Source organism: Natrix helvetica (assembly GCF_964273705.1).
Source record: "Natrix helvetica genome assembly, chromosome: 1".
Lineage (NCBI taxonomy): Eukaryota > Metazoa > Chordata > Lepidosauria > Squamata > Natricidae > Natrix > Natrix helvetica.
The window spans coordinates 106,976,295-107,002,281 of NC_138548.1; the positions used below are offsets into that span (position 1 = coordinate 106,976,295).

At 38.5% G+C, this 25,987-nt stretch overlaps 2 protein-coding genes across 5 annotated transcripts in view; both read left to right on the forward strand.

Annotated features, from left to right (window-relative positions):
• NUCB2 (nucleobindin 2) overlaps nt 1-7,239 on the forward strand; it is a 39,155-nt gene extending 31,916 nt beyond the window's left edge. Inside the window, exons 11-13 of the mRNA XM_081937711.1 lie at nt 1,230-1,400; nt 2,750-2,831; nt 3,929-7,239. Coding sequence (XP_081793837.1) covers nt 1,230-1,400; nt 2,750-2,831; nt 3,929-4,053 — 378 coding nt within the window. The 3' untranslated portion in view covers nt 4,054-7,239. The remainder of the gene's footprint in view (nt 1-1,229; nt 1,401-2,749; nt 2,832-3,928) is intronic.
• A 3,152-nt stretch (nt 7,240-10,391) lies between these two features.
• On the forward strand, nt 10,392-25,798 carry LOC309384329 (uncharacterized protein). Of its 4 annotated transcripts, none has more exons than XM_081937708.1 (8): nt 10,392-10,667; nt 12,380-12,730; nt 15,101-15,202; nt 16,173-16,574; nt 18,214-18,528; nt 21,098-21,409; nt 22,893-22,976; nt 24,625-25,798. In XM_081937708.1, exons 1-8 carry the CDS (start codon nt 10,529-10,531, stop codon nt 24,669-24,671), a joined length of 1,752 nt encoding a protein of 583 aa, XP_081793834.1. In that variant the 5' UTR covers nt 10,392-10,528; the 3' UTR covers nt 24,672-25,798. The 4 variants fall into 4 exon arrangements, with proteins under 4 accessions (XP_081793834.1, XP_081793833.1, XP_081793832.1 ...); XM_081937707.1 differs by having other exon boundaries at nt 12,383-12,730; nt 22,680-22,976; nt 24,625-25,792; XM_081937706.1 differs by having other exon boundaries at nt 22,680-22,976; nt 24,625-25,758.
• The last annotated feature ends 189 nt before the right edge of the window (nt 25,799-25,987 follow it).

Consider the following 25,987-nt stretch of genomic DNA (forward strand, 5'->3'; position numbering starts at 1 on the left):
GGGTCTTATTTTCTTTTGAACCCTGAAATAAGCACTTGGCCTTATTTTCAGGGATGTCTTATTATTTTTGAGGTGCAGGAGGAGGTGAGTGTGGCTACCTCATGGCTGCTGCTCTGTTGGAATATTTTTGGGGAGGACTTATTTTCAGGGGATGGCTTATTTTATTGCATGCACTCAAAAGTCCGATTGGGCTTATTATCCGGGGAGGTCTTATTTTCGGGGAAAATAAGGGTAAGATTGATCGTAGTCATCAGCAAATGGCCCATCTGTTTTGAACTTTTAATCATCTATTTCTTCTTTTGTATTCATCTGTATTTATCATTAATGACATTATGAAAATAAAATTTGAACAGTGAGTTTAAGGACATGGTGCATAATTCTCTCAGCAACTTCATTGTTTGAAACTGAGTAAGAATGCACATTATGGCAATAGAATTTGAGCAAAGGAATAACTAAAGTTGGAAGCAAAAGAGAATAATTGTTTTACCTGTCTTTTTCTACATGTATACATTTTATCCCAAAGTTGGCTATGATGAAAAATATTATACAGTTGTAATACTACTGTTTCTGGAAATTTCTCTCCTTACAGTAATAGTCCATAGTTACAAAGGAACCTTAAGAGCTTCCACTCTACTTCATGGATGGTACCCAAGGGAAATCACGGGGATATGAAAGCTAAGTCTGTGATAACCACCCATTTAAAACAAATACAGTCCATATATTTTCTGGACTCAACCTCATCCATGGAAAAAGTCAGGGAGAAAATCCAAGAATGATGGATATAGTTCATCTTCGTTATTGTGAGGAATTCAATCTGTTTCAGAAGCAGCTCAGAAGGTGCTCAGACACAGGGTCTTCTGTTGGCAGGTGGTCTCTGTTGGTGTGGTAGGCTTCAGTTCTTCTCCCTTTAATGAGGAGGTTGATTGCAATTTGGTTTTTAAATTTACTCCAAAGGCAAATTAACTCCGGGTGTGTACATGGAATAGGGAAATGGGAAGCTGATGGAACAGTAAGGGCAACGTTGAGAAATTGTGTCCTTGCCTTTTACTAGGAGGAATTTTAGTGTGTTTTAAAAGTATAATTTCCCCTTATCCAAAAGTAGATGATCACCAAACATCTTAAATCTTGGGCACCGATACAGATGTAGATGAGTCTGATTTCCTCCCCCCCCCCCCCATTTAGATTTCTTTTAAGGAGTTTTAAGATTTTTTGTTGTTGTTGTTTTTGAGACTCTGGATCAGCAGCAGGTCTTCACTGAAGAAGATCTGAAGGAATTTGAAAGTCACATTTTTCAGCAAGAAGACGAATTGCAAAAGCAGGCATTGGAACTTCAGAAAAAGAGGGAAGAGCTACAGCGGCAACAGGACTTCCTTCAGACTCAGAAGCAAGAACTTGAAATGGTACAACTAGAGCAGTTGCAAGCTTTCCTTTGCATGTTTGGGAGCTAATTCGTTTTGCTTTTATTAAAGACATAAAGCATCACAACTATGCTATGATGCATACAGGTAGTCCTTGACTTATGACCTCAATTGAGCCCAAAATTTTCTCTTGTTAAGCGAGAAATCTGTTAAATGAGTTTTGCCCCATTTTATGACCTTTCTTGCCACAGTGGTTAAGTGAATCACTGCAGTTCTTAAGTTAGTCACACGGTTGTTAAATGAATCTGGCTTCCCCATTGAAGTTGCTTATCAAAAGGTGGCAAAAGGTGATCACATGACTCTGGGACACTGCAAACTTCATAAATATGAACCAGTTGCCCAGCATTCAAAATTTGATCATGGGGACACTGCAACAGTCATGTGAAAAATGATCATGTCACTTTTTTTCAGTTCTGTTGTAACTTTGAACGATCGCTAAATGAACTATTGTAAGTCGAGGATTACCTGCACTGCCTACATGGGACGGGCTCACTAGTGACAAGCATCCCCATTCTGGAGGGACAGGGACAGCTCTGTTGATGGGCAAAATGAATGTCAGATCTTTGGCAGTAACTTTACCTAAAGCAGAGGTGGGCAGCGATGGCCACTTCATGACTTGTGGACTTCAACTCCCAGAATCCTTGAGTCAGGCCAGCTGGCTCAGGGATTCTGGGAGTTGGAGTCCATAAGCTATAAAGGTGACACTGTTCCCCATCTCTGACCTAAAGCAAGAGTCTCACAGAGTCTTCTTCAACAAAATTTATTTTAAAAGAAGCTGAATAGATTATAGAAATTTCTACAACTGGATTCCTTTTGTTTTTAGAATCTTTTAACTCGTGGACATAAACTTCCCTCAGGTTTAGTGCCCCTTCCCTGAACAAAGAGGCTTTCTGTCTGTTAACCAGTTCACTAATGTGCAGTTGTCTGTTGGTATTTTCACAACTATTTGAATCCTTATCAAGCTGGGCTGTGTATTACGGAAAAACAGGAGAGGGTTAATTATTTTAGTATGTTGTTATTTTGTCTGTTCTGGTACTTTTTGATTTATTTGCCAAAATAATATGGCTGATCTTTTGAACACTGAGTTCATCTCCCTTGTAACTCTGCTTTGTTTGTGGTATGTTTCAGTTCTAAATTCCTGCTTGGTCCATTAAAAAAAGTTCCTGCTTGGTCCATCAAAAATATTCTGGCTCCTTTTAACAGAAGAATCTGCCTTAGCATGGCAAGAAAGACCAGAGAGATAAATGCCAGTTAACTTTACGAAATGAAAAATTTGAGGCCTTGATTTAAATGTTCTCCATCTTGTTACATGTAAATTAATTGTTTTACAGGCTGTTAAACAAATGGAACACAAGAAGTTACAGCAGGGACATCCCCCTTCAGGTCCAGATGGAGAACTGAAATTTCAACCAGGTAAGTAACTGTCTTCCTCCTGCTCTGTTTTTCTTTCATTGGTTTTCTTTTACTTCCCTGCCTAGTAAAAATCAAGGCAGTAAAATAGACTGCTTTTCCTTTACTACAACAGTATGCAGGTAGTCCTCCACCAATGACTATACAGATAGTCCTCAATTTACCACCACAATTGAGTCCAAAATTTATGTTAAGTGAAAAATTTGTTAAATGAATTTCTCCCATTTTACAACTCTCCTTGCCAAATTAGTTAAGTGAATCACTGCAGTTGTTAAATTAGTAACACAGTTGTGAAGTGAATCTGGGTTCTCCATTGACTTTGCTGGTCAGAAGGTCGCAAAATGACTCCTGAACCCTGCAACCGTCATAAACATGAGTCAGTTGTCAAGCATCTGAATGTAAATCACATGACCATGGGGATGCTGCAATGGCAATAAGTGTGAAAAACGGGCATAAGTCACTATTTTCGGTGCTGTTGTAACTTCAAATGGTCACTAAATGAACTGTTACAAGTTGAGGACTATCTGTAATGGAACCTGGCCGTTACAGTCAGAAATCATGACAGCCATTAAGTGAAGTGTCCATGTGACCTCCTCACTTAACACGCTCCATCCCGGTCCTCCTCAATGTGGTCATTAAGTAGAGCCCCGTGGAAGGCCCTGGGAGACCTAATGCAGGTTCTGCCCTGGGCCTCCCCCAACCTTGAGCATCTGTGCTTTGCTTTCGACTCTTGGCATCCCTTAAGGCCTTGGTCCTGCTTCCCGCCAGAACCCCACGTGTCCGTCCATCCGTCCGTCCCCTCATCACCAATTGCTTAATTTCCTTTTAGCATAAATCTCCTCCTGGAAGTTCTGGAGCTCATGCTGGAAAGGAGAGCAAGCTGCTCCACCTCTCAGCCTCCCCAGGTCACATGACTGTCCCAGCAGTCAGCATCATGTTCAAACGTCTACCATTATATCAGAATATACTGTATCAAACAATAATGTGTAATATATTTTGGACTTTTTCAAAACATTACTTAATGAGAAATTAGATTTTGAACTTTGTATTATGAAACAATTGCTTACGCAAATAACATTAACAAATATTTTGTGTTACAGCTGCATCACAATTAGATGGAAATGTGCAAAATCATCCAGTGGGCGGCAATCAGCCTTTGGTGCCAGGAAATGTACCAGTGCAAGAAGCAGCTGCAAGATCGGATCATGTCCAGTCTCATCCTTAACCACTTGTGCCTCGCTTTATACATATTTTGGGGGGTGGGTGGGTGAAATAATCAGAGACTAAAAAGAAATGTGAAAAGAAGGATAATGTTAAGTTTCATTTCACATGTGGAATTCATATAGGATTAAAATCCAGTGTGTAGATCTTCAAAAGCACAAATGATATAATCCAGGATCTTAAAGTTGTGGATATTCTAGTTTTATCATTACGCATAGGTAGACAACAGGATATCCAACTTTTTCCCTGCAGAATATTCTTTTTTTTGTCTCAGGTATAATTTAGCTTCCTTTCCTTTGTGCTTTTGAAAATCTTTCCCGTTTCATCATTAAATTATTTACAGAAATATTGTCAAGAAGAAAGTTAAGAAGAGTAAACCCCTTAAATTTCTCGATGTTCTCCATTGCTAATGGGTTTGAAGTTGGATAAGTTTATTGCTCGTCTAAACAAAAGACAAGACCTCCACCTCCATTTTAGTTCATGATGGTATGTTCCTAAAAGTGCCAACAACTTAGAGCTGTAATTTTATGGCTATGGATGAATGAGTTGTAACAATTCCTTTGGCTTTCAAGATCCATTGAAAAAAAACATCTGTGATCCAATTTCAAAAAATTCTACTTTTTAAAAGAAGTGTAATTGCAGCATAGAGCCATGGGAAACAGTGAATGTATCTTCTGTTTTATAAAAAGCCTATGAATACCAATGTGACAATTCTTCACACTAAAATATTGTGCATTTAAGTGCATTGATTTAGCTATCTTTATTGTTACTAACTAAATGCAATTCATCCCTGCGTTTTGGCTGCAAAGAGGATGCTTTTCTTCTCCTCCCTTTTGTAACATACCAGTTGCATTTCTCTTTCTATGAAGCATGAAAGGAAAGCTCTTTAGATGGCAGAAATATGTTTAGAATTAACAAAGACCTTGCATTGTCTTTTCCATCTTCATAAAAGAGTCATTTCAAAACCATCACTGTGTTTCAAACATCGTTTGTCAGAAACTGTTTTTCGAATGGTATTGAAATACTTAATGACAGGACTACAAAGGCAAAAGGTGTGCATATAAACATTCTCCATCATTTTAACACAAATAGAAATGTCTACAACCTTACAGGTGAAATCCAATTCATTCCTTCAACTGGTAAATGCATCTTCTCCTCCATTATGTTAACTTTGATTTTGATGCAAGTACTGTTGATGTAAATAGAAATGTTTGCTGGTCTAAATTCTCCTCAATTCATAATAACACTTAAAATCCAAATTTTCTGAGGGTAACATTTCTTTGTGACTGAAGAAGAAAGGGGACGATTAAAAAATAAGAACACAAAGTCATCTTGTTACTGAAGAATTATAATTTTATTTCTAGAAAATGGGACATAATGTATAATTATTTATATAGGCGGTTTAAAAAGAAACCCACAGTTTTTATATATAACAAAATGAAGAACACCCTCTTTTAACAGAAAAATTAAGGGAAAAGAGTTCCTTGTTTCCGATTAACAAGGTTTGCATAATACTAATTATGACCTCCAAATGGATTAAATTCTCTTTTTATAGAACAATTTTAATTATTTAAAAAAAACACTTCTTTCCTGAGCAACCCTTTCATGCTTTATGTATTACACAGAACTAGGTGGCTTCCATTTTGGATCTTATTAAGGACCATAGGACTCCAAGTAGATAATTTGAAGACCACGTGCACATTTTCTTTCTCTCTTGGATTAATTGGAGTATGTGGCCTCTTCCCTATTCAGTATTTTCCTTTAATCTCACTTACCCAAGGCTGTAATTGAACCAATGGCAAAATGTGCCAAAAGCAGAATGTAAAGTCGTAAAGGCTCTATAAAGTAGCAAGTTCTCACAACTTGCCTCTTATAGTTAGAAAGATAATATTGGAAACTTTTTATGCAGTCAGCCTGTTAGGCTAGCGAAGGAAGTTTCTTCCCTTTTTAAACTAACTGGATACTTCCCTGTTTGTTCTGTGTAGGAGATACACAGGACATATTGCATGGCGTAGGGCAGCCAAATGGAAGGAACCACTGGGAACTCCATGTTGAATGAATTCTTATTTGGATTATGTAGCTGTAGCCCAAAAGAGTATTGATGGCTTAGTTCTTATTTATTTCTTATACCGTAGACCCAACTAGCCAATCAATACAAACTTCCACAGAAAAGTTTTCCGTTTTCTAGAGTCAACATCTTGAACACATATTGTGAACCTTTCTTATGGGTTACAAATATGCTTGGTAAAAGCTATCTTCTCTTTTTTATTTACAATCATGCACATTTTTATAACTCAATATATTGCCCTTTAATTTTATATAGTATTCATCCCCTTGTTTTAGTTTATAAATACAATCAAAGAATTGGACAGTGAGCAATCCAATCTCAGTTATTGTATTTTTCAGTGTGCTTCAAAAATGTTCAGAGCATCAATGTCTTATTGCAAATGTCCTACTCCGTACCAAGTAAAATTTGCAAAGAGAGATGGAGTATGATCACCCACAGAGGCCACTGAAACTATTTACAGCACCAGGAACAATGACAATTGGAAATTGGATGACGTTTGCCCTGGCTATTAAATTGATTGAAATCTGTAATGCTGTGTACAGCTTGAGGAGCTGGTTATAAAGGAAAGTAACTTTCACAGCACAATTTCAGACTGCATACTTTTCCACCCAGTTATTGTTAATTGAAATTTGATAGCAATGGATTTTAGAATTGAGAAGTGGGGGGACAGGACATTATAAATTTGAACTATCTATAGAAGATGAAGATTTGGTGATTGCCAAATTATATCCTCTTCCAATCTCCTCATTCCAAGATCACCCGTCCAATCACCTGAGCAAAAGAGGAACTGTGAAAATCACTATCCCGTTTGCCTTTCCATTGGGTGGGAGCTACTGGCATTACAAATGAATTGTAAGATAAGTTATATTCATTTCTTCTCAAAGCAAATTGTGTTCAGGTGGTACACTTCTGATGGTGGCCAATTTATAATGGAAGTGGTTGGTTTATCAGATTTCCTGCACAACTTTATCTTGAACCTTATCAGGACAAAAATACCTTGGATGTAAAGAATGGCAAAGTTGTACATATCCATATGCTTTCAAGTGCAATATTTGTAAGAAGAATGTTGTTCCACTTGTGCTTTGTATAATTTTTAATCAGATTAAATTGAATTCAAACTCAGTTTCTTTTGGTTACTGCTTCTATCTTTTTCTTCCAGTGGCTGTGGGATGAAAAAAAAAATATCAAAAGCGTATAGAGGTCATAAATAAGACTTTTAAAAATCATGGCATGTTAGCACATACTGTATAATCTATTTTTAAATTTCTACAGCTCCTCCCTTTGACATACTGTCATAAGTGGTGTTTTAACATTGGATGAAATTAAAAACCTGTACAGTGCATTCAGAAAGTATTCAGACCCCCTTCACTTTTGTCATCTTGATTCTACAGTTGTTGAGATTCATTTTTTCTCATTTGTCTACACCCAATACCCCATAATGACAAAGTGAAAACAGAATTTTAGCAATGTCTGTAAATTTATTTAAAAGAAAAACCTGAAATATCACATTGGTACGGTATAAGTATTCAGACTTTGCAACAACACTTGAAATTTAGCTCAGGTGCCTTCCAGTTTTTTGGATAGTTGCTGACATGTTTCTATACCTTGATTGGAGTTGAGCTGTGGTAAATTAAATTCATTGGACATGGTTTGGAAAGACACACGCTTCTCTATAGAAGGCCTCACAGCTGACAATGCATACTTGTGGCGTTTCACGCTGCCAGAGGGCTCCCCATGTCCAGGACGGAGAGAAGACACAGACAAAGCGTTTTCTCGGGATGAGAGAGCCCCGAGCTAGCTTGAGACAGACTCTTTTATTAGGGATACTTGGGGTGGGTAAGCATAGATCAGAAGGTGTGCATGTGGTACAGGTTGACCATATTATGACAGCAGCTGGCGGATATACATATATGGTTGTCACGTTGCAATGCAGCTGAGGTTACATGTGTGCAAGCATTTTGTTTCCATGTCGGCCTATTTGCCCTGACGGTTTGCGGTTTGGCATTCTCAGTTTCCTATAAACAATAGCAGGTGCAAGCATATCTCTATAACCACCTTTTTGCTCAGAATTTGCTTGTACAGGGTCCAACTCATGTGAGTCTTCCTGTACATGCAGAAGTTTAAGATCACAATAGTTGCAGCACATACTGTAGCAGAGTGAAAGCCATGAGGTCAAAAGAACTGCCTGCAGAGCTCAGAGACAGGATTATTGCAAGGCACAGATGTGGGGAAGGCTGCAATAAAATTTCTGTTGCACCAAAGGTTCCTAACAGCACAGTGGCTTCCATAATTCTCAAATGTAAGATATTTGGCACAACCAGGACTTTTCCAAGAGCTGGTTGCCTGGTCAAACTGAGCAATGGGGGAGAATGGCCTTAGTAAGAGGTGACCAAGAACCCAATTGTCACTGACTGAACTCCAGAAATCCTATGTGGAGATGGGAATGGGACAGTGTTCTAGAAGGGCAACCATCCGATCTGCAGCCCTCCACCGATCCTGGCTTTATGGCAGAATGGCTAGAAGCCTGTCCTCAGTGTAAAAAACATGAAAGCCCGCTTGGAGTTTGTAAAAAAGCACTTGAAGGTCTTTCAGATTGTGAGGAACAAGATTCTCTGGTCTGATGAAACTAAGATTGAACTGTTTGGCCTCAATTCAAAACATTAAGTCTGGAAGAAATTAGGCCCAATATAATCCCAACAGTGAAACATGGTGATGGCAGCAGCATGTTGTGATGGTGTTTTTAAACATCAGGGAGTGGGAGATGGTCAGGGTTAAGGGAAAGCTGAATGGAGCAAAGTACAGAGATATCCTCAATGAACACATATTCTGCTGCATTCACAACTAAGTATAATTTTGAAAAGAAAATTATTAAATACTATTGCTATGGATCTTTAACCCTCTGCAGTACTTCTGTGAGAAGGCCGAATCTGGCCTATTCCATTCTGTTCCAGCTTTTATTCAACATGAGAGTTTTGGGGTAAAGGATAGATTCACAATGGAAACCCTATTCAGGTCAGAAACACAGATGATTATGGTACTATCCCTCCTCCCATATGTAACAGGTGAGGAACATGCCCATGTTGCTGGAAGAAAAGGTCCAATTTTAAAATTGACTTTTGTTTGCCCGTTTCCCCCCAAGCCATAATCCCTGGCATCATTTGCTGAGCAAAAGAGGATATTCTGCACAGAATAGACAGACAATCCACTTTCAGAATTCCTTGGCCTCAGCAGTTACAAAGACACGCAACAAAGGCCTGTCAAAACAGCAATTTGTATGTGCTGTCAAATCAGAACAATTCATAGTGGATTACAAGCAAATCAAAACAAAATGTGACAAAAGTACAGACAGAAAATGTTCCCATAAAACACTGATTAGTGTTAGGCTCCACCTTATAGGTTCTATGAAAAACTTTTATTTTGACCGGCTTGCAAAATAATGTCAAGGTAGAATCTGCAAATGAGCTTCTAACAGATTGATCCACAAGATGGCAATTGCTATTGTACTTCTGGCGTTGAATGCTGCTGCTGATTACAGTGTCTAAATCAATTACATTCAGGCACTTTAGCAGGAATTATGGAGAGGATATTTTGAGCTTCGAAGGTTAGCCTCTGCCTTTAAAAAAAAGAGAAATCTATTCTGACCCAGTAAAACATAGATCATAGAATAACAAAGTATGGGATCTTGGAGGCCTTCTAGTCCAACCCCCTGCTTCAGCAGGAGATACCATTCTGAACAAATGGCTGTTCAAGGTCTTAAAAATCTCCACAACTTCTGGAGGTAGTGATTACTTTTTTTCACAGGGATTACTTGTTTTCACTGACAGAAAATTTCAGTATATTAAATGTTTTCTAATCTAATTAAATGCAAGTTTTTGGTTTTTTTTAAAAAAATCAGTAGGAGTCTCTGTTCAAGTCCTCCACTTAAAAGGAGAAGCAAAAGACTTCCATTGTCCGGGTGTATACTATTGGTCCTCCTTTACTAAGCAGGTGCCTGAGTATGCTACCTTCAGAGTTCAGGCTCTTCAAGGTAACTCACCAGGTAACTTTTTTGGGCAAATGGCTGTTCAATCTCTTCTTAAACATCTCCAGTAATGGAGCACCCACAACTTCTGGAGATTGGAGGTTATACTGATTACTTGTTTTCACTGACAGGAAATTATAGTACATTAAATGGTTTGAAATCTAATTTAATGCAAATTGCTTTTTTAAAAATTCAGGACGAGTCTCTGTTAGCAGTTTTCCACTTAAAGGAGAACTAAAAGACTTGCAGAGAGAGAGAGAGAGAGAGAGAGAGAGAGAGGTGATCGTTCAGGCAAGAGGTCTAAATAGCTGCGTAGGGTGGATTCTGCCTACTCTTTAAAGCGCGATTATCTGAAAACTCTAGTCCAGATTGAGAAATCAAAAGGGGGCAATGGCGGCTCACTTTGGTCTCCGGCTGAGAAAACTGCCTCGATATGTCCGCATAAATTTCCAGGAATCAAGCTCCGTTCGAAGACTATATTTTTTCTTTAGCCTCTGGGCGTGTCTCAGCTCTGCTCCTGGGAATGCAGGTAAGGAAGCAAAAACAATGCACAAAAGCAGTCCCGCGCTTGCTATACAGCTTGCTATACATTACAGTCACACACACACACTCACTCATATTTATTTACATATATACGCTTGCTATACATCCAAGGTGGCCGGGACGCAGGTGGCAGAGCGAGGGTGTCGGAAATGCTTTGCTACGTTCTTGCTGCTGTTTTGAGTGGCGGCGAGGCGAGGGCCCCTCAAGGGCAAATGTTGAGCGTTAGAAATGTTGAGGCTTGGGGGGGGGGGATGTCTGAGGTCTCCTTTGTGGAGGAACGGGGCCGACCGCGCAAGGCAGCTGGTGAGAGATCGGTCTGAGGTTAGCGCCACCTGCTTCGAACAAACGCGCTCGACAGCACCTTTGCTGTACCTTTGCTCTGGGCGAGGCGTTTCTCGCCCAGAGCAAAGGTAAACTCTATCTCGTTCCGCCCGTTTATTCGTAAAATTTCGTTCTCTGGATCTGTGTATGACTTTCAAAACACTTCAACTCGCTAATCCTGTTCCTATTGAGCTGTTATTTACATTAATTCCTTGTTTAAACTAACAATAGCCTGGGCTACCGTCATTTACAATATCTTACGTTCATCTAAATATAATTTTAATCTGATATGCTCATCATTTAATAAAACCCAGCCTTAGAATACAAGCAGTACCTTGATCTTTCCTTTAGTTTTGATAACACATTCATTCATCATAGTAAAATTAAAATTAATTTACCTTTTATAAAGGACACTATATTGGGGGAAGGATTAGTCAAATGACTAATATAAGATTCACAAACTGCAAATGAAATGATACAAACTGATGATTATTGATTTAAATTTAGTAAGTTGTTCCATCCTGCACTCTAATTCTCCACAGGGCTGGGTTCAGACATTCTATTAAGCCTGAACTGGGTGCTCAGGATTAGAGTTTGTATATCTCTTTATTGTCGTACTGCATGATGGCAATTGACACCTTATTGAAATATTCTAGCTGGATCACAACTGAAATGTAATTAGCTAAGGAAAAACTATCCCTTGTAGTAATTTGCTTGTAATTTTGCAGTCACAATTGTGTCATCTGGATTGTGTAACTCTTGCCAAGTTCTGGCTTACTCCAAAAGTAGTCAATATTCCACTTAGTCTTTATGACCTCCAATTGCTTTGTCTCTTGCCATTCCACCACTGCTATTTCGCAATACTCTTTATGAAATGTGAGAACTGTGTTAGGGTGTAACCAACAAGTTGGGTAGACAATATATTGTTATATATCTTTAAGAGAGGAGATCTACTAATTAGTAGATTGCAGCATATAAATTGCAGCTGATGTTCTCTGTCTCTCTCTCTCTTGCCTGATGTATGATAACTGCTGTCTAACTGTTATTACTGTTGCTACTACTTACTGTGTGTAAGTTATTGGACTGTTTTTCTCTGTGTATGACTTTTTGGCTGTGTTTATGGATTTTGCTATATTCTTCAGAAAGTAAAGTTTATTTTTGTTACTTTACTATCCATTATTCAGTGTGGTTGCTTTATATATCGCACGCTGCGTATACTTAACAGGGTTGCTCTGTTATAACCTCGACCTGGGGTTCATTGCTAGTGCTTAATTGCACTAGTACCACTAACATACTGGGAGGGGAGGGAAGGAGGGAAGAAAAAGGTACAATTAATCATAATAATCTGCAATCCATTTTTCCTATTTTTTTGTGAAGAAGCCTTGAAAGTAAGCATGCCAGCTCAGAAGACAGCAATCTTGGGTACAAATGTGACACTTCAGTGTAAAATCTCTGACTACCCTCCCCCAGAACTGGATATCAAAAAAACAATGTTCATCTGGTATTTGGAGACATCTGAAGGGAATAAAGTAGAACAACTTTATTCAGTTGTTGCTGGAAAACATTCTTCAAATAGAAATGGTTCAAGACTGAATACAATTCAATTAAAAAATGGAAATGCTTCCCTTTTCCTTCCACAAATACAACTTAATGAAGAGGGCAAATATACATGTGTCATGATTGCAACCTCTGCTAAAGCTGAAGGAGCCACCATTTTAGATCTAGTTGGTAAGTGACGTTTAAGGTATACCTTTCCAGACAGTAAACTTATTCTTTTGGAATTCTTAAACTGTATTTAGATGAATACCAGTTGTATAAGATTGTATTCCAAATCTCTTCCTCTTACGAAGAAGGCCCCCTCCAACTAGATCCTTGTAAGAAAGGGGAATCCTGAAAAGAGGGAGGTAGAAAACAAAACAAAGTCCCTCCCCATGTCTTCATTTTATATTGTCTCAAGAATCCCTGTGATGTAATGGTTAAAGCATCAGGCTAGAAACTGGGGGACTGTGACTTCTAGTCCTGCTTTAGGCACAAAGCCAGATGAACCAGTCACTCTCAGCCCTAGGAAGGAAGCAATGGCAAACCACTTATGAAAGATTGCCAAGAAAAGTGTGGGGATTTCTCCAGGCAATTGCCAAGAGTCAACATTGTCCATTCTTGTTCACGTTTCTCATTTTATTTAACGACAATATAAAGATTTCTTGATAACTCTTGTTATTACCGCAATTAATTAGTTGCAGTCAGACAATGCCTATGTTGAATTAAACAAATATATTTTCTATGTCATACCTCCATGATATTGCTTTTAGCCAAAGAATGAGACACATGTAGGTTGTTCTTAGCCTCACAGGTATTTAAAAAGATTTTTCCTCCAAGCTGAAATGTGCAAGGGATGTACAAGTTATGATGAGCCTTTGTTACCTGCTATCTTGTTGGCAAGGTTGGGTGATCAGCGAGAATCAAAGATATTTATTAGCTGTTTTAAGGTAATCTAGGTATATCTTCTTCCATCTTCACTGGGCCCTGGTTGGTCCTGTCTGTCACTGTTCTGCTATTATCTACCTAAAGAGTTAGGCATAATGGCAAATGAAAAACAACACAACAATTAAAAATATTTGGTGGGGTTTGAATGGTGTAACAATGAATCTAAGAGTTCTAATTTTCCCCACCCAAAAGAAAGTCAAAGGTACATCTTCTGCATCCACAGGTCCAATCAATTCACCATCCCAATTGAAGACAGCCCCCAGTCACTTCCAACCAGATGCAGGCCGAATGCCCAGAGAAAGAAATGTTGTTATGGTTAATCCTCCACCACTCCATGCAATTCCCTCTCCCGTTTTCCCAGGCACTAAATGTGGCAGCCCTGAATCTCCAAAAGAAAAGATGGCTCCCAGGGCTGATATAGTCTAGATTTAGAAATGGACACTTTGAGGCCCAAAGCTACTATTATTAACAAGATTTGGAGACTATGAATTTCTTCCATTTCTCCTATTGCATTTTTCATATGAATTAGGGAGATGAGGCTGTTCAAAGCCTTTTCACAAACCACTTTCTTGCCCTGGGCTCAAGTCTCATTTATCTGATTATTGTTCTTCCCTCTGTCCTTCAAGGCCTCAATACTCATTACAGTGTTTTTCCTGCTAGCTGCTACTTTTTTAAAAATCACATTTTCTGTCAGAAGTCTCTCCCCAGAATACCTATATATCCTTGTGCTGCTCTTCTTGGGGATAGTAACCTTGGCAAAGTACAGAAAAGAAAAAAATAACACCCAAAAGAAATTACTGTAAATGAATGAAAATAAAACAAAAGGAATATGGCTAAAACGAATTTATACCTATGTCATTAATTATGTCTCTCCGTATTGTTCTATCCTTTCAAAACAATCTTGTTTCTACAACATGCCTACACTGATTCATACTTTGCCCTTCCTTCCTCCCTCCCTCCCTCCCTCCCTCCCTCCCTTTCTTTCTTTCTTTCTTTCTTTCTTTCTTTCTTTCTTTCTTTCTTTCTTTCTTTCTTCACAGTCTTTGGAAAATCAGTAGTGTTTTTTTCTTTTTCCTTTAAGTGTTATTTGAATTGAATGTTAAATAGAAATGCTGTTTGGGAGGCTGAAAGGCAAAATAAAAAACAACTTACGTAGAAAAATCAATAACCAATTCCATTTTTATTCAAATGCAATATAGTTGAACAAACTGTCCAACTGTCTCCCAAGGAACTTGAAATTGAAAATGGAAATGTAAAGACACTGAGATGTAGAGTGAATAAATTTGCAACCCTCTGCCAGCGAAAATAGAGCTGGGGGGGGGGGGCTGTGGGCGTCATCCATTTTTGCTGGCAGAGGCACTGTGGGCCGGTCCTTCATTCTTTCCAGGTGGCCCCGTGGGCCAGATTTAAGCACCCCGCCGGCTGGATCCGTCCCTCGGGCCCTGAGTTTGACACCCTGACTTAATGTTTTGCCTATGACCGAATACCCTGTATCAGCATTGTTTCTTTCTTATTATGTAATTACATGTAAAATGCTTATCAAAAGCACTAAGAGCAATAAATATTTTGAGCATATAAGAAATAACAATGTATTTTTTTATCGTCTTTCTACAGAACCTTATTCGACTACTCCATTAAGAATTGGGCTGGTTTTATGTTTTCTGATTTCTTTTCTTCTTGTTGGGTTGCTGCTGTATATTGTCTTTTTAAAGAAACGTAAGTCATTCTGAATATGTCTTATCAGTACTATCATTTGTCTATAAAATTGCAGCCAAAGTTTATATTTGTGAAAGTTAATTTTAAAATAACATTACTGGAAAACTCTCAGAGAACAGTCCCGCAGAGGCAAAGACCAACAGGGTAAAATGGAAAATAGATTAAATATAAGCAATTATGTTGCACCTATCAAATTACAGGCAATCCTCATTTAGTGATCACAATTGGGTCTGGTAACTCAGCCATTAAGTGAAGCACTCGCTAAGTAAAATGGCATTTATGATCTTACTTTATCCTTCCTTTTGCTTTCTAGACCTGTGAAGGTGCAAGAACTGGTTACAACATTATTTTCTTATTAGTATTGTAACTGTAAATGATCACTAACAGGGCGATCACTAAATGAGGATTTCCTATATAATCTTTTTAGACATCGTTTTCCAGAACAGCGTTAAACTAAAGAAACTAAAGAAACTAAACTCAAAGAAATCCAATTATCAGCTGGAACAAAACTCTTAATACCTGTGCAGAACACGAGTACAAAATTTTTTTGGCAGATGAGTAAACTTGCTGGTCTGGCCATTCATGTGAACTCACCTCCTCTCTGCTCCTTCCATCCCATGTTAAAGAGAGTGATGGACGGATGTCTATTCTTGGTGAAAGTGAAAATAAAGCCAGAGAAGCCAATAATCAGATTTCTTAATTTCTCTCCCCATAAATGTCTATCAGTCTTTTATCTCCTTCCTGAGCCACAACAGGGTTTGGTTATTGGAGCAGGGCAGAATATCCCTGCATATTTTTTTTTGCCAATCTAAGAAATGCCCATTACACAGCAGTGAAATTCACTGAGTAGATATGCATGTAGCTGTTTTTAAGAATAGAATGCTTTGTAAAATGTTGAAAGAATAATTCTAAAATATTGCGCAACATTTCAAGCAAAAGGGTTTCCATTTTCCCTTATTTTTTTTAATAGATCCACCATCTGTGGAAATGGTTGGAAGTGAGGAATTGAAGCATTTGGAAGAAACACAGTTGCAATGTTTGATTTCACACTTTCGACCCAAGCCTTTACAGGTTGACCTCTTCTTAGTAATTGAACCTCAGAAAATAAAACGGAAAATAGCCTCTTGGCCTACATCAATTGAAAAATGTACGGAAGATGATGAAAATTTTCCTTTCCTCGGGAACCTGGAGGACATGTTTAAAGCTTATCCAGAGTTGAAATCAAAACCAAAAAATTATTATGACTTCCAGTGGAAAATCTGCATGAATCCAGACGCACAGAAGCTGAAGAAATTTCAACTTTTATTACAAATTAAACACGAGGGCTTTCAGCATGGATTGTATACTAAAACGAAATCATTTAAAGTCATAGGTAAGTGAGGATTATGGCAGAGTACTGAATGATGTTGAAATTTTAAAGTTATTTTATGGTTTATAAGAGAACTGTTAAGTTTCAAAATGTATGAAAATAGAGGAGGCTTAGCTAATTTTGGTCCAGCCATGGTCCCAGCAGATATCTTAGACTACAATCCGTATTTGTGAAACATCTGCCAAGACTAAAAATAGTTAACTGGCAAAACAGGGTAAAAGGCAGACAAAAGTAAAGAGAGAGAAACTCAAATGACAACATACAAAAATTACATTATCTGTCTATCTAGCCATATGTGTGTAGAGCAGAATAGAACTTTCTAGTGGAAACAACACTGTGGTTATTTAGCATGGATAGTCCCAAAATGGCAGCCAAACACAAATGGAAACTAGGACACTAATTTATCCTTCTATTCCACGCAATAAAGAAACAATTTGTTGGTCAGAGATGATGTATCCAAACAAGACACTTTTGACATTTCAACTGAAAGATAGTGATTTTTCTACAGTCAAAGTTCCTTAGCTTGGCCCTCCCTTGCTTTGTGTGAATAAATAGCTATGGAATAAGTGGGTAAGGAAAAATGGTAAGAGACCTCATTAAAGCTTTGGGAGACTCCCCCCACTTGTGGCACACGAGCCAAAAAATGTTCGCCATCGCTGTCCTATATTGTACATTGCATGTTTCACTCTTAAGGGCTAAGTTACAGAGTAGTTCCTATAAAGGGCAGCTCCTTTTTGCAAAAAAATAAAATCCAATTCCTCTGATGTAATCCCACTCTTTTAACAACTGACACTTCTAAAGTTTACTGCTATTGTATTAATAGTCCTGATCCCGTACTTTTTCTCTTGATGTTCCCTCTTTTAATTCTTCTCTTTCCATATTGCCACAAGGTGTGAATTCAATTACATTTTATTTTCTCAGAATAACATTCCATACATCTCAGAATAAGACTCCTCTTACTGTATGTGTATAATAAATACAACTATTGATATTTAGAAGATGACAGAATCCCTTCCTCCCATACAATTGGGCAGATATTAAACTTCTGAAAGCCATAAAGACCCATAGTAGAATCCTGAACCATTACAAGGACCAACCTGGTAACAGAAGGGGAAGACATATATGCTGTCAGGCCAGGGTTTGACTTTGGTATCTGAAATCAACTAAGTTCTTTCATGCAATATTCTTCAGAAGCAGAAAGGGATATTGCTGAGTAGGTTACTCTTTGATGGCTTATGATCTGGCTTCATGTAACACTTGCCACTGCCAAATAGCTAGAAGTTGGATGTGCAAAATGGGGAAATATATGCTAATAGCTTTAGTTGCATCTATGTGCGGATTACAGGATCTCTTTTATTTAGTGCATAAATGGAATATTACATGAGCAAATGAAAATCTATTTCCACACCAAATTAGAAATCTTCATTGGTATTACTTTATCATTGAGGCCATTTTCTATTTCATTTTTCACCAGATTTGTAATTTATATACCTTTGGCATTTTATTGTGTTTGGATGATGACTTTGGCACTTACCAAGTTGTGTAAGCTAAACAGTCATGTGGGAAGAGAAGTTTATGGTTTGACTTCACAACTCTGTACTGAATACCAACTCTGTTATTTGCTGTTGTGCTTTATTTACAGTTGTGGCCCCCAAAGTTGACAAAATTGAATGTAAGCCCCCTGTACCTGAGTGTGGGAAACCCATCACATTAAGTTGCTTATTGACAGAATACCATCCACCTGAGTGTGACATTTATTGGAGAAAGGGCTTTGAAGAGCTCTTGGATGCTAAGGTTAAAACAGAGGAGCCACAGTTGGACAGAACGTCAATGCTGTACTCCAGGAGGAGTGAAATAACCTTTACACCCAGCTCAGAAGACCATGAAGTAGAATTCTTTGTTGAAATAAATCATTGCAAGGAAATTGTACGGAAGGGATATACAGTTCTGCTGAAAGGTGATTTTCATCATTGCTATAAAAAAATCTATGTCCCTTGTAGTGTCTATGGAGATTCTCAGTCATCCAGTTCATGATTGTCCCAAAGGTGCTTTTTTCAAGAGGCAACTGGACCAGTGGTGGGTTCCTGCTGGATCGCACCGGATCGCGCGCGCTCCCTTTCAGCGCTCCACCTGGCTTGCGCGCTCCCTTTCAGCGCTCCACCTGGCTTGCGCGCTCCCTTTCAGCGCTCCACCTGGCTTGCGCGCTCCCTTCCGGCGCTGAAACCGGAAGTACAGTCTTGCCCCGCCCCTGGCGAAGCAACGACGCCTGCCTGCGCTCCACCAGCTCGGCTGGGAACGGAGATGTTTCCTCAGCGGAGCGGAGCGCCTGAAAAGACTTTTCAGGCGCTCCGCTCCGCTGAGGAAACATCTCCGTTCCCAGCCGAGCTGGTGGAGCGCAGGCAGGCGTCGTTGCTTCGCCAGGGCCGGGCAAAACTGTACTTCCGGTTTCAGCGCCGGAAGGGAGCGCGCAAGCCAGGTGGAGCGCTGAAAGGGAGCGCGCAAGCCAGGTGGAGCGCTGAAAGGGAGCGCGCAAGCCAGGTGGAGCGCTGAAAGGGAGCACGCGCGATCCGGTGCGATCCGGGAGGAACCCACCACTGAACTGGACTGTCTGGTTTTTCTTTGAAGACGTTTTGCTTCTCATCCAAGAAGCTTCTTCAGCTCTGACTGGATTCAGGTCTGACTGGACCTCCTGTTCCCCACCATCCAGTCAGAGCATAGGAAGCTTCTTGGATGAGATGTGAAATGCCTTAAAAGGAAAACCAGAAAGTCCAATGGCCTCTTGAAAAAAGCACCTTTGGGATGTCCCTTGGAGGCTCTGACTATCTGTGTTGACTCTATATGTGGGGGGAACATTGAGAATGGATGTACTTGCTCTAGCCCCACCCACTGCCCCCCAGTTAAATTCCTCTGTTGAAGGATGTTGAGGAAATACACAGGTAGTCCTCAGCTTACAACCACCATTAAGCCCAAAATTCATGTTATGAGACATATGTTAAGCAGGTTTCCCCCCATATTACTACTTTTCTTGCCACAGTTGTTAAGTGAATCATTGCAGTTGTTAAGGTAGTCCCAAAGGTGCTTTTTTCAAGAGGCAACTGGACTTTCTGGTTTGTCTTTGAAGGCAATTCAGTTCATATCCAAGAAGCTTCTTCAGCTCTGACTGGTTCCTGGGAAATGGAAGGATTTATACTCCTTGCAGACAGCTGGTCATTTGCATACTTTTAGCAGATTGTTAAGGTCACCTGGAGGTTTATCTCTTTCATCAGAGTCACCTGAGTGGTGCAAATGGGTGTGGAGCCTTCTTGGAACTGTTGAAAGGCCTCTGTTGTAGATAGGAGATAGATGATGCTGTATCCCCCACTTCTGTTGAGAGAGGGCTGTTCAGTTTTGACCTAGATGGCCTCTTTAACTCCTCTTTCAAACAGGCGATCCTCTCTGTCCAAAATATGGACTTTGTTGTCTTCAAAAGACAACGGTCTGCATTTTAAGTGCAGATGGATGCTGAATCTAGTCCTGATGTGTTTGTTCTCCTAGGTTGTGCCATGCATTTATGAAGTGTTTGTTTTGTTCCCCAATGTAAAACAACAACCACTTGTACAACAAACAGCCACTTCATAAGTGCATGGACAGAGGGGGTCGCTGGTTTGAAAGAGGGGTTAAAGTCTTCAAAGAAAAGCCAGAAAGTCCAGTTGCCTCTTGAAAAAAGCACCTTTGGGACAACCATGACCTGGATGACTGAGAATCTCCATAGACAGTTGTTAAGGTAGTAAACTGGTTGGATTCCCCATTAACTTTAGTTGTCAGAAGGTCACAGAAGATGATCACATCACCCTGGGACTCTGCAACTGTCATAAGTAGGAACCAGTTGTCTAGATGATAGATAGATAGATAGATAGATAGATAGATAGACAGATAGACAGATAGACAGATAGACAGATAGACAGCTAGACAGCTAGACAGCTAGATAGATGATAGATGATAGATAGATAGATAGATAGATAGATAGATAGATAGATAGATGATAGATAGATAGATAGATGATAGATAGATAGATGATTGATAGATGATGATAGATAGATAGATAGATAGATAGATAGATAGATAGATAGATAGATAGATAAACTTTATGGTATTATTGCATACATTTTACTTCTAAGTTCACATCAGTATACAGTAACATGCTATGGATTAATGTGTGGAAACAAGCCAAATTGTGAGAATCACTGATATCTCACTGCATGACTAACATATGTACAGAAGAAGCAGGGAACAGAAATAATTGCTACTTGCCTAAATCAAATGCGGGCTGATTTCATGTATGAGCACCGCTCTATGTGATATAGTGCTGTTAATCTATTGTAACAGCACAAGTTCTCACTGAACAATGAATCCTCCTTTCTTGTGGTAACAATATAATGTCAAAAATTATTCTCAACTCATTTGATGCTCTGTATATTAGGGTATTGTTTGCATTTAACAGTGATTCCTTGTCTAATGTTGATTTCTCTGTCTTGTCACATTTATAGATTTTCCCAAAGTTTCAAATATTGTTATTGAACCAAGTGATGCAGATTATGGAGAAAGTGTAAATCTAAGTTGTGAAGTCACAGATTTCAATCCTAAAAACATTAGTACTCAGTGGCTCCTGGGAGATAAGGCAGCAACGAACTGTGATGTCACAGAGGGTTTAGACATGGCCCCTAATGGTTGTTTCAAATTAATTTCCGAGTATGAACTAAAAGCTACCGCTTCAGTTTGTGACAAGGTTATTTGTTTCAAGGTGAACGATGCAAGATTGACAAAGTCTATTACAAGAAAAGTAAATCTAAAACTTCCAGGTACGTACCAATTTTATTTATTTATTTAGTTGCCTTCTGATGTTATTTGGTGAAGTTGGGTTCCGCTTATCCTTTTTAGGCTTTATTAAAAGTAATAGAATTTAACAGGTGAGGATTGTGGCACATCCCTATTTCCTATCAGTTACACCTGCAATGTTACTTCAAAGAAAATCTCCCTGTCTGTAGCACTGTTGTCTGTCTTGTTGTGTCCTTTGTGCAATGGATACCAGAAATTAAGCCACAGCCCAGATGTGACATCTCTGGGAGCAGAGGTGCTCATCATCATCTCAGTTTCTTCTTTGAACATGCTGCCTGGACACCCCTGTCTTTGCATCACATGTGGGAAATATTTATGGCATAAGATTATCTTACTTAACAATAAGATGCATAGACATCCATTTCTAACCACAATGATGAAGCATGATGACACAACACAACCCCTGTCCTTTCATACTTGAATTGCACATCACAACACATACACACATTCTCCTTTCACTGCAGATGCCTATATATCATATGTAATGCTGTTACTGAATTTCAACCAAGTGCTGGAAACACACAAGAAAACTGTAGAATAAGCCACAACAACATATATAGGTTTGCTTTGTCTTTTTGTACTTTTTTGGGGTTGGTCTTGTTTAGCTTTATTTTGCTTTTGTATTTTTTATTTCTTTTGGACTTTGTATTTTAATGTTTTCAGTAAAATAAAAATTGAGAAATCAACAAAAACAACAACAAAAAGGTTTGTTATGTCCTGCTTAAAGGGTCAGTCATAGACAAGGTTGCAGACACGATTTCCATTCATTGGGTTTTGTTGCAAATGGTGCAGAAATTGTTTTCACCTTGTAGTTGGTAAAAATGGTGCAATTGGTCTTCTGCAGTGGTGTCATGCAATAGTTCCGTTATGCAAGACTTCAGAGGATGAATCCTTACAGTGTTTTCTTGTATTAAACATTTTTTTTGCATTATTCATAATAAATCAAGTGTCAGGGTTTCAAATAGTATCCAAAAGTAAATCAGAGTCCAAGACAAAGTATTGCTCAAAGTTCCAATTGATTAAGACAGCTGAATTTTGTTACGGCTACATAGCATCTCACTCCTTACAATCCCCCGCCCCATTTCCCCACAATAGAAAATGCATAGTAGAATAATAGAAAATGTGGTAGGGCAAAGATCCTATAGAAAAGACGGCTACAGGCCTGACATTAAGGTCTGGAAACACATTATTTACATAGTTATTTCTATTCCATTTTCCCTCCTTCTCATTTAGTCAAACGGCCTGTTTTGACTGAAATAAAGGCGAGCTCAGATGATCAGAATATCCTCCTTGAAATTTCTATTTCACAATTTGCACCTCATGATATACAAGTCAGATGGTACCAAGGCTCGAGACAAATATCTGAAAATATCAATCCCAGGAATATTGAGATTGGAGAAGATCACTTATGTTATTTTGTTAGTAAAATATACTTAAATCCAAAAGAACTGAGGTTTGAGAAGACAATACGATGTGAAGTTAAACATTCAACATCTACTGAGGAAAAAAGCTTAACACTGAACACAACAGGTATGTTGGATACATATATAAATATTCTATTGATTGAAAGAGTATCCAGACCAGTGACTATTTTCCAACAACTGAATATGCAATTATCTCCCAATTGTTATAATGGATCCAAAGTTCTTTCTATTGTTATCTAATAATAACAATGGAAAGAGGAAAATTGTAGTGTAAGCAGTGTTAGCTTTATAAAGAAAAGAGCTCTGTATGGCCTGTTAGTCACTCCACCATAGACATTTTTGAGCGAAAGGAAGTCTTTTGCTGTATCTGCTTATATTGGTTGTTGATATCTGGGACCCACATCAGTGTTAAATTTGTTTGGGCTCAGCATCCCTTCCTGCCTTTAAAAATCATGGAGAACCTTAAAAGTGCTTTTGTTTATATGGGTTATATTTCATTGATAACTTTCCCTACCACTAATGTTTCTCACAGATGTTTGATGGTATTTTTATATTGTTTTATTTTTCAACATAGGCTGGCAAATAATTCTGAATTGGCGGACCTCTGAGAGGTCTTTGGGAGATCTCTAGATCTCCTTGAACCACCTTTTGATGCTTTTAATAGCTAAACAGCCCACAATCAGCATGTAACTATTAGTGATGGTCCTTTATTCTAGATCAGGAGGCTATGGGACTATTCAGATCACCTCTTGGTGGCATCCATCCTGCTCCCACATTGCTCTAGGTTTATTGTGACTTAACTATGTCTGTCTGCACAGGGGAAAGGGAGGAATTATGTAACTATAATGGATCAAAACCCACATATGGCATAAGACTGTACGATGTTATCTTTTGGAAGAACGCATAAAAGTTCCCCAAACTACGTTATGTCAATTCGATTCTCATCCTGCTGATGTGGTAGATGCCTTCCATATTAAAAGGCAGAAACTCTTAAAAAGTATATCAAAATGCAAAAAGTGAGCCACAAATAGGGCTGACTTATTTCAACAAGCAAACTCCACCCGCCCAAATTGCTGTGTGGTAGCCACATTATTCTGTTTGTATGAGACATACTGAAGGTGCTATTTTAAAGCTAATAAACTGATAGATTGAGGATAATGAAAAATTGTTTGATGATCTATTCTGGTGAAGTTGTCTCTAGTCCATAAATGTTTGTACCATGTTAATTTCTAAAAATCAGAAGATTCTAATATGGTTACTAAAGTGGAATTCTATTCTGAAGCAGCAGCATCTGCAATGTTGCTCAAACCGATCCATCTGATGAAAACATCATATTAACATGACATAAGTCCTGCCCCTTTTATACGTTGATTATGACACTACCCACATGTTGAAGAGGAGGAGAGTTTGTGTCACAATACTGCTATTTTAACAAAAAATAGTCACTGGGTTTTATTGTCATCCATGACTTTGGTTCTTAAACAGTATAAAAATCCTAATAGGAAGCTTAAGTACACCAATCTTTTCCTTTTGCAACTAAATGTTGAATGTATCTAACAGCAATTGTTTATTTGAATTTGTTTCTTATAAATATTACTTCCATGGTTCTTGGTCCTACAACAGCATGGAATGGTGTTTCTGAAAGACAATTGGAGGCGGTTGACTGACTTACTATACTTAGATTATTGTGATATGACTTGAAATATGTTCCAAAGCTTAAATGACTTGATTGTTCTTTCTCTTCCAATTCCAAGATTTCTCTGATCTTGAGGAAACCCAACATCATCACCATGAGTCATAACAATTATGAACTCCTTCAAAGTAAGCTCTCTGCAGATGCAATAACAGTTGGAAAATAATTATGTTTTGCTACTTTTCTTGCTACAAAGTAATACTTCAAAAAATTCCTATCTTGGCTCAACCACACAGCTGATACCAAAGGTCTCTGAAATCAACTCTAGCCATTCCACTCACTGCTTCTGCTCAGGGATGGCAGCTGGGGATATATTGAAAGCCCAGGTGGCACCTTTCCAGAAAAGGAAGAACCTACAAACATCTACAAGACCATGGTGAAGACTATTCTAGCCATCCTTTGGATAAAATTGTTTTTGAATTGTTGTTTGAATTCATTCTGAGTTAAGACTTGAGCTGCGCAAAATCCTTGAACTGGGATTAGTGTAGAAATGCGAGAAGAGTTTGAACATGTTAAATCCAGTGGTGGGTTTCCATTTTTTTACTACCGGTTTGCTCGTGCGTGAGTGTGAGACGTCTGGGCAGGTGGGTGGAGCCTCCTGCCACCACCACTGGGCTGAACCAGCAGAAACCCACCGCTGGTTAAATCTAAGGAAGAGGATATGGTCTTCAGTGCTGTGGGTGTAGCCAACTGTATATTAGATCCATGTTTACCTGGTTGGATAATGTCTTCCAGGAGGGGATAGATAATCAATCCAAGCAACAATAAATGCTTTTATTATTTTAAAAAATATATAATTTTTAAAGAGGTGGTATTCCATCTCCTCCTCAGGAAAACTCTGCTGGATGCAGAGTATTGGACAATCATAGTTTACATTCCTTTTACTCTTAGTCCCAGTTAGATGGGGTGTGGGTTGAGCAGCATAACAGTATGTTTGTATTCTATTAAAACTAGAGATGTTTTATTAAAATAGTTCCTTTTAATTTTTTTTATTTTTAATTGATGATTATGCTTTTTTGGATATATGTACATTTTTTAAACCATTTGAAAAGAAAGTAATACATTTTGTTTAGAAAATGCTATTATTTTAAAAATTCAGGAAAAAAAGAAAAATAGTTATACTTGTATAAATAAAAGATTAAAACATTAAATTTATACATTTATTAAAAAATTCCCACTTTTGTCCTCCATTATTGTTTTAATGGGCGGTTTTATACCAGTTTTAACTACAGTTTATTTAATTACAATTGTAACCTCTTGTACTGTAATATAGTGAAAGATTTTAAACAGGAAATTGCAGTCAAATATCTAAACAGATGAAAATAGTTCAATGTGGTCCTGGGATTTTTGCTCACCGTTCTTGGGATCATTTTGACCCCACGGGGTGAGATATTGCGTGGAGCCCCAGATTGTGGGAGATTATC

Coding starts and splice junctions, on each gene's coding strand:
- LOC309384329 (XM_081937706.1), top strand. CDS start 10,529: ATGGCGGCTCACTTTGGTCTCCGGCTGAGAAAACTGCCTCGATATGTC. Junction 12,731..15,100: donor CACCATTTTAGATCTAGTTG/GTAAGTGACGTT, acceptor GTCTTTCTACAG/AACCTTATTCGACTACTCCA. Junction 21,410..22,679: donor AGTAAATCTAAAACTTCCAG/GTACGTACCAAT, acceptor CTTCTCATTTAG/TCAAACGGCCTGTTTTGACT.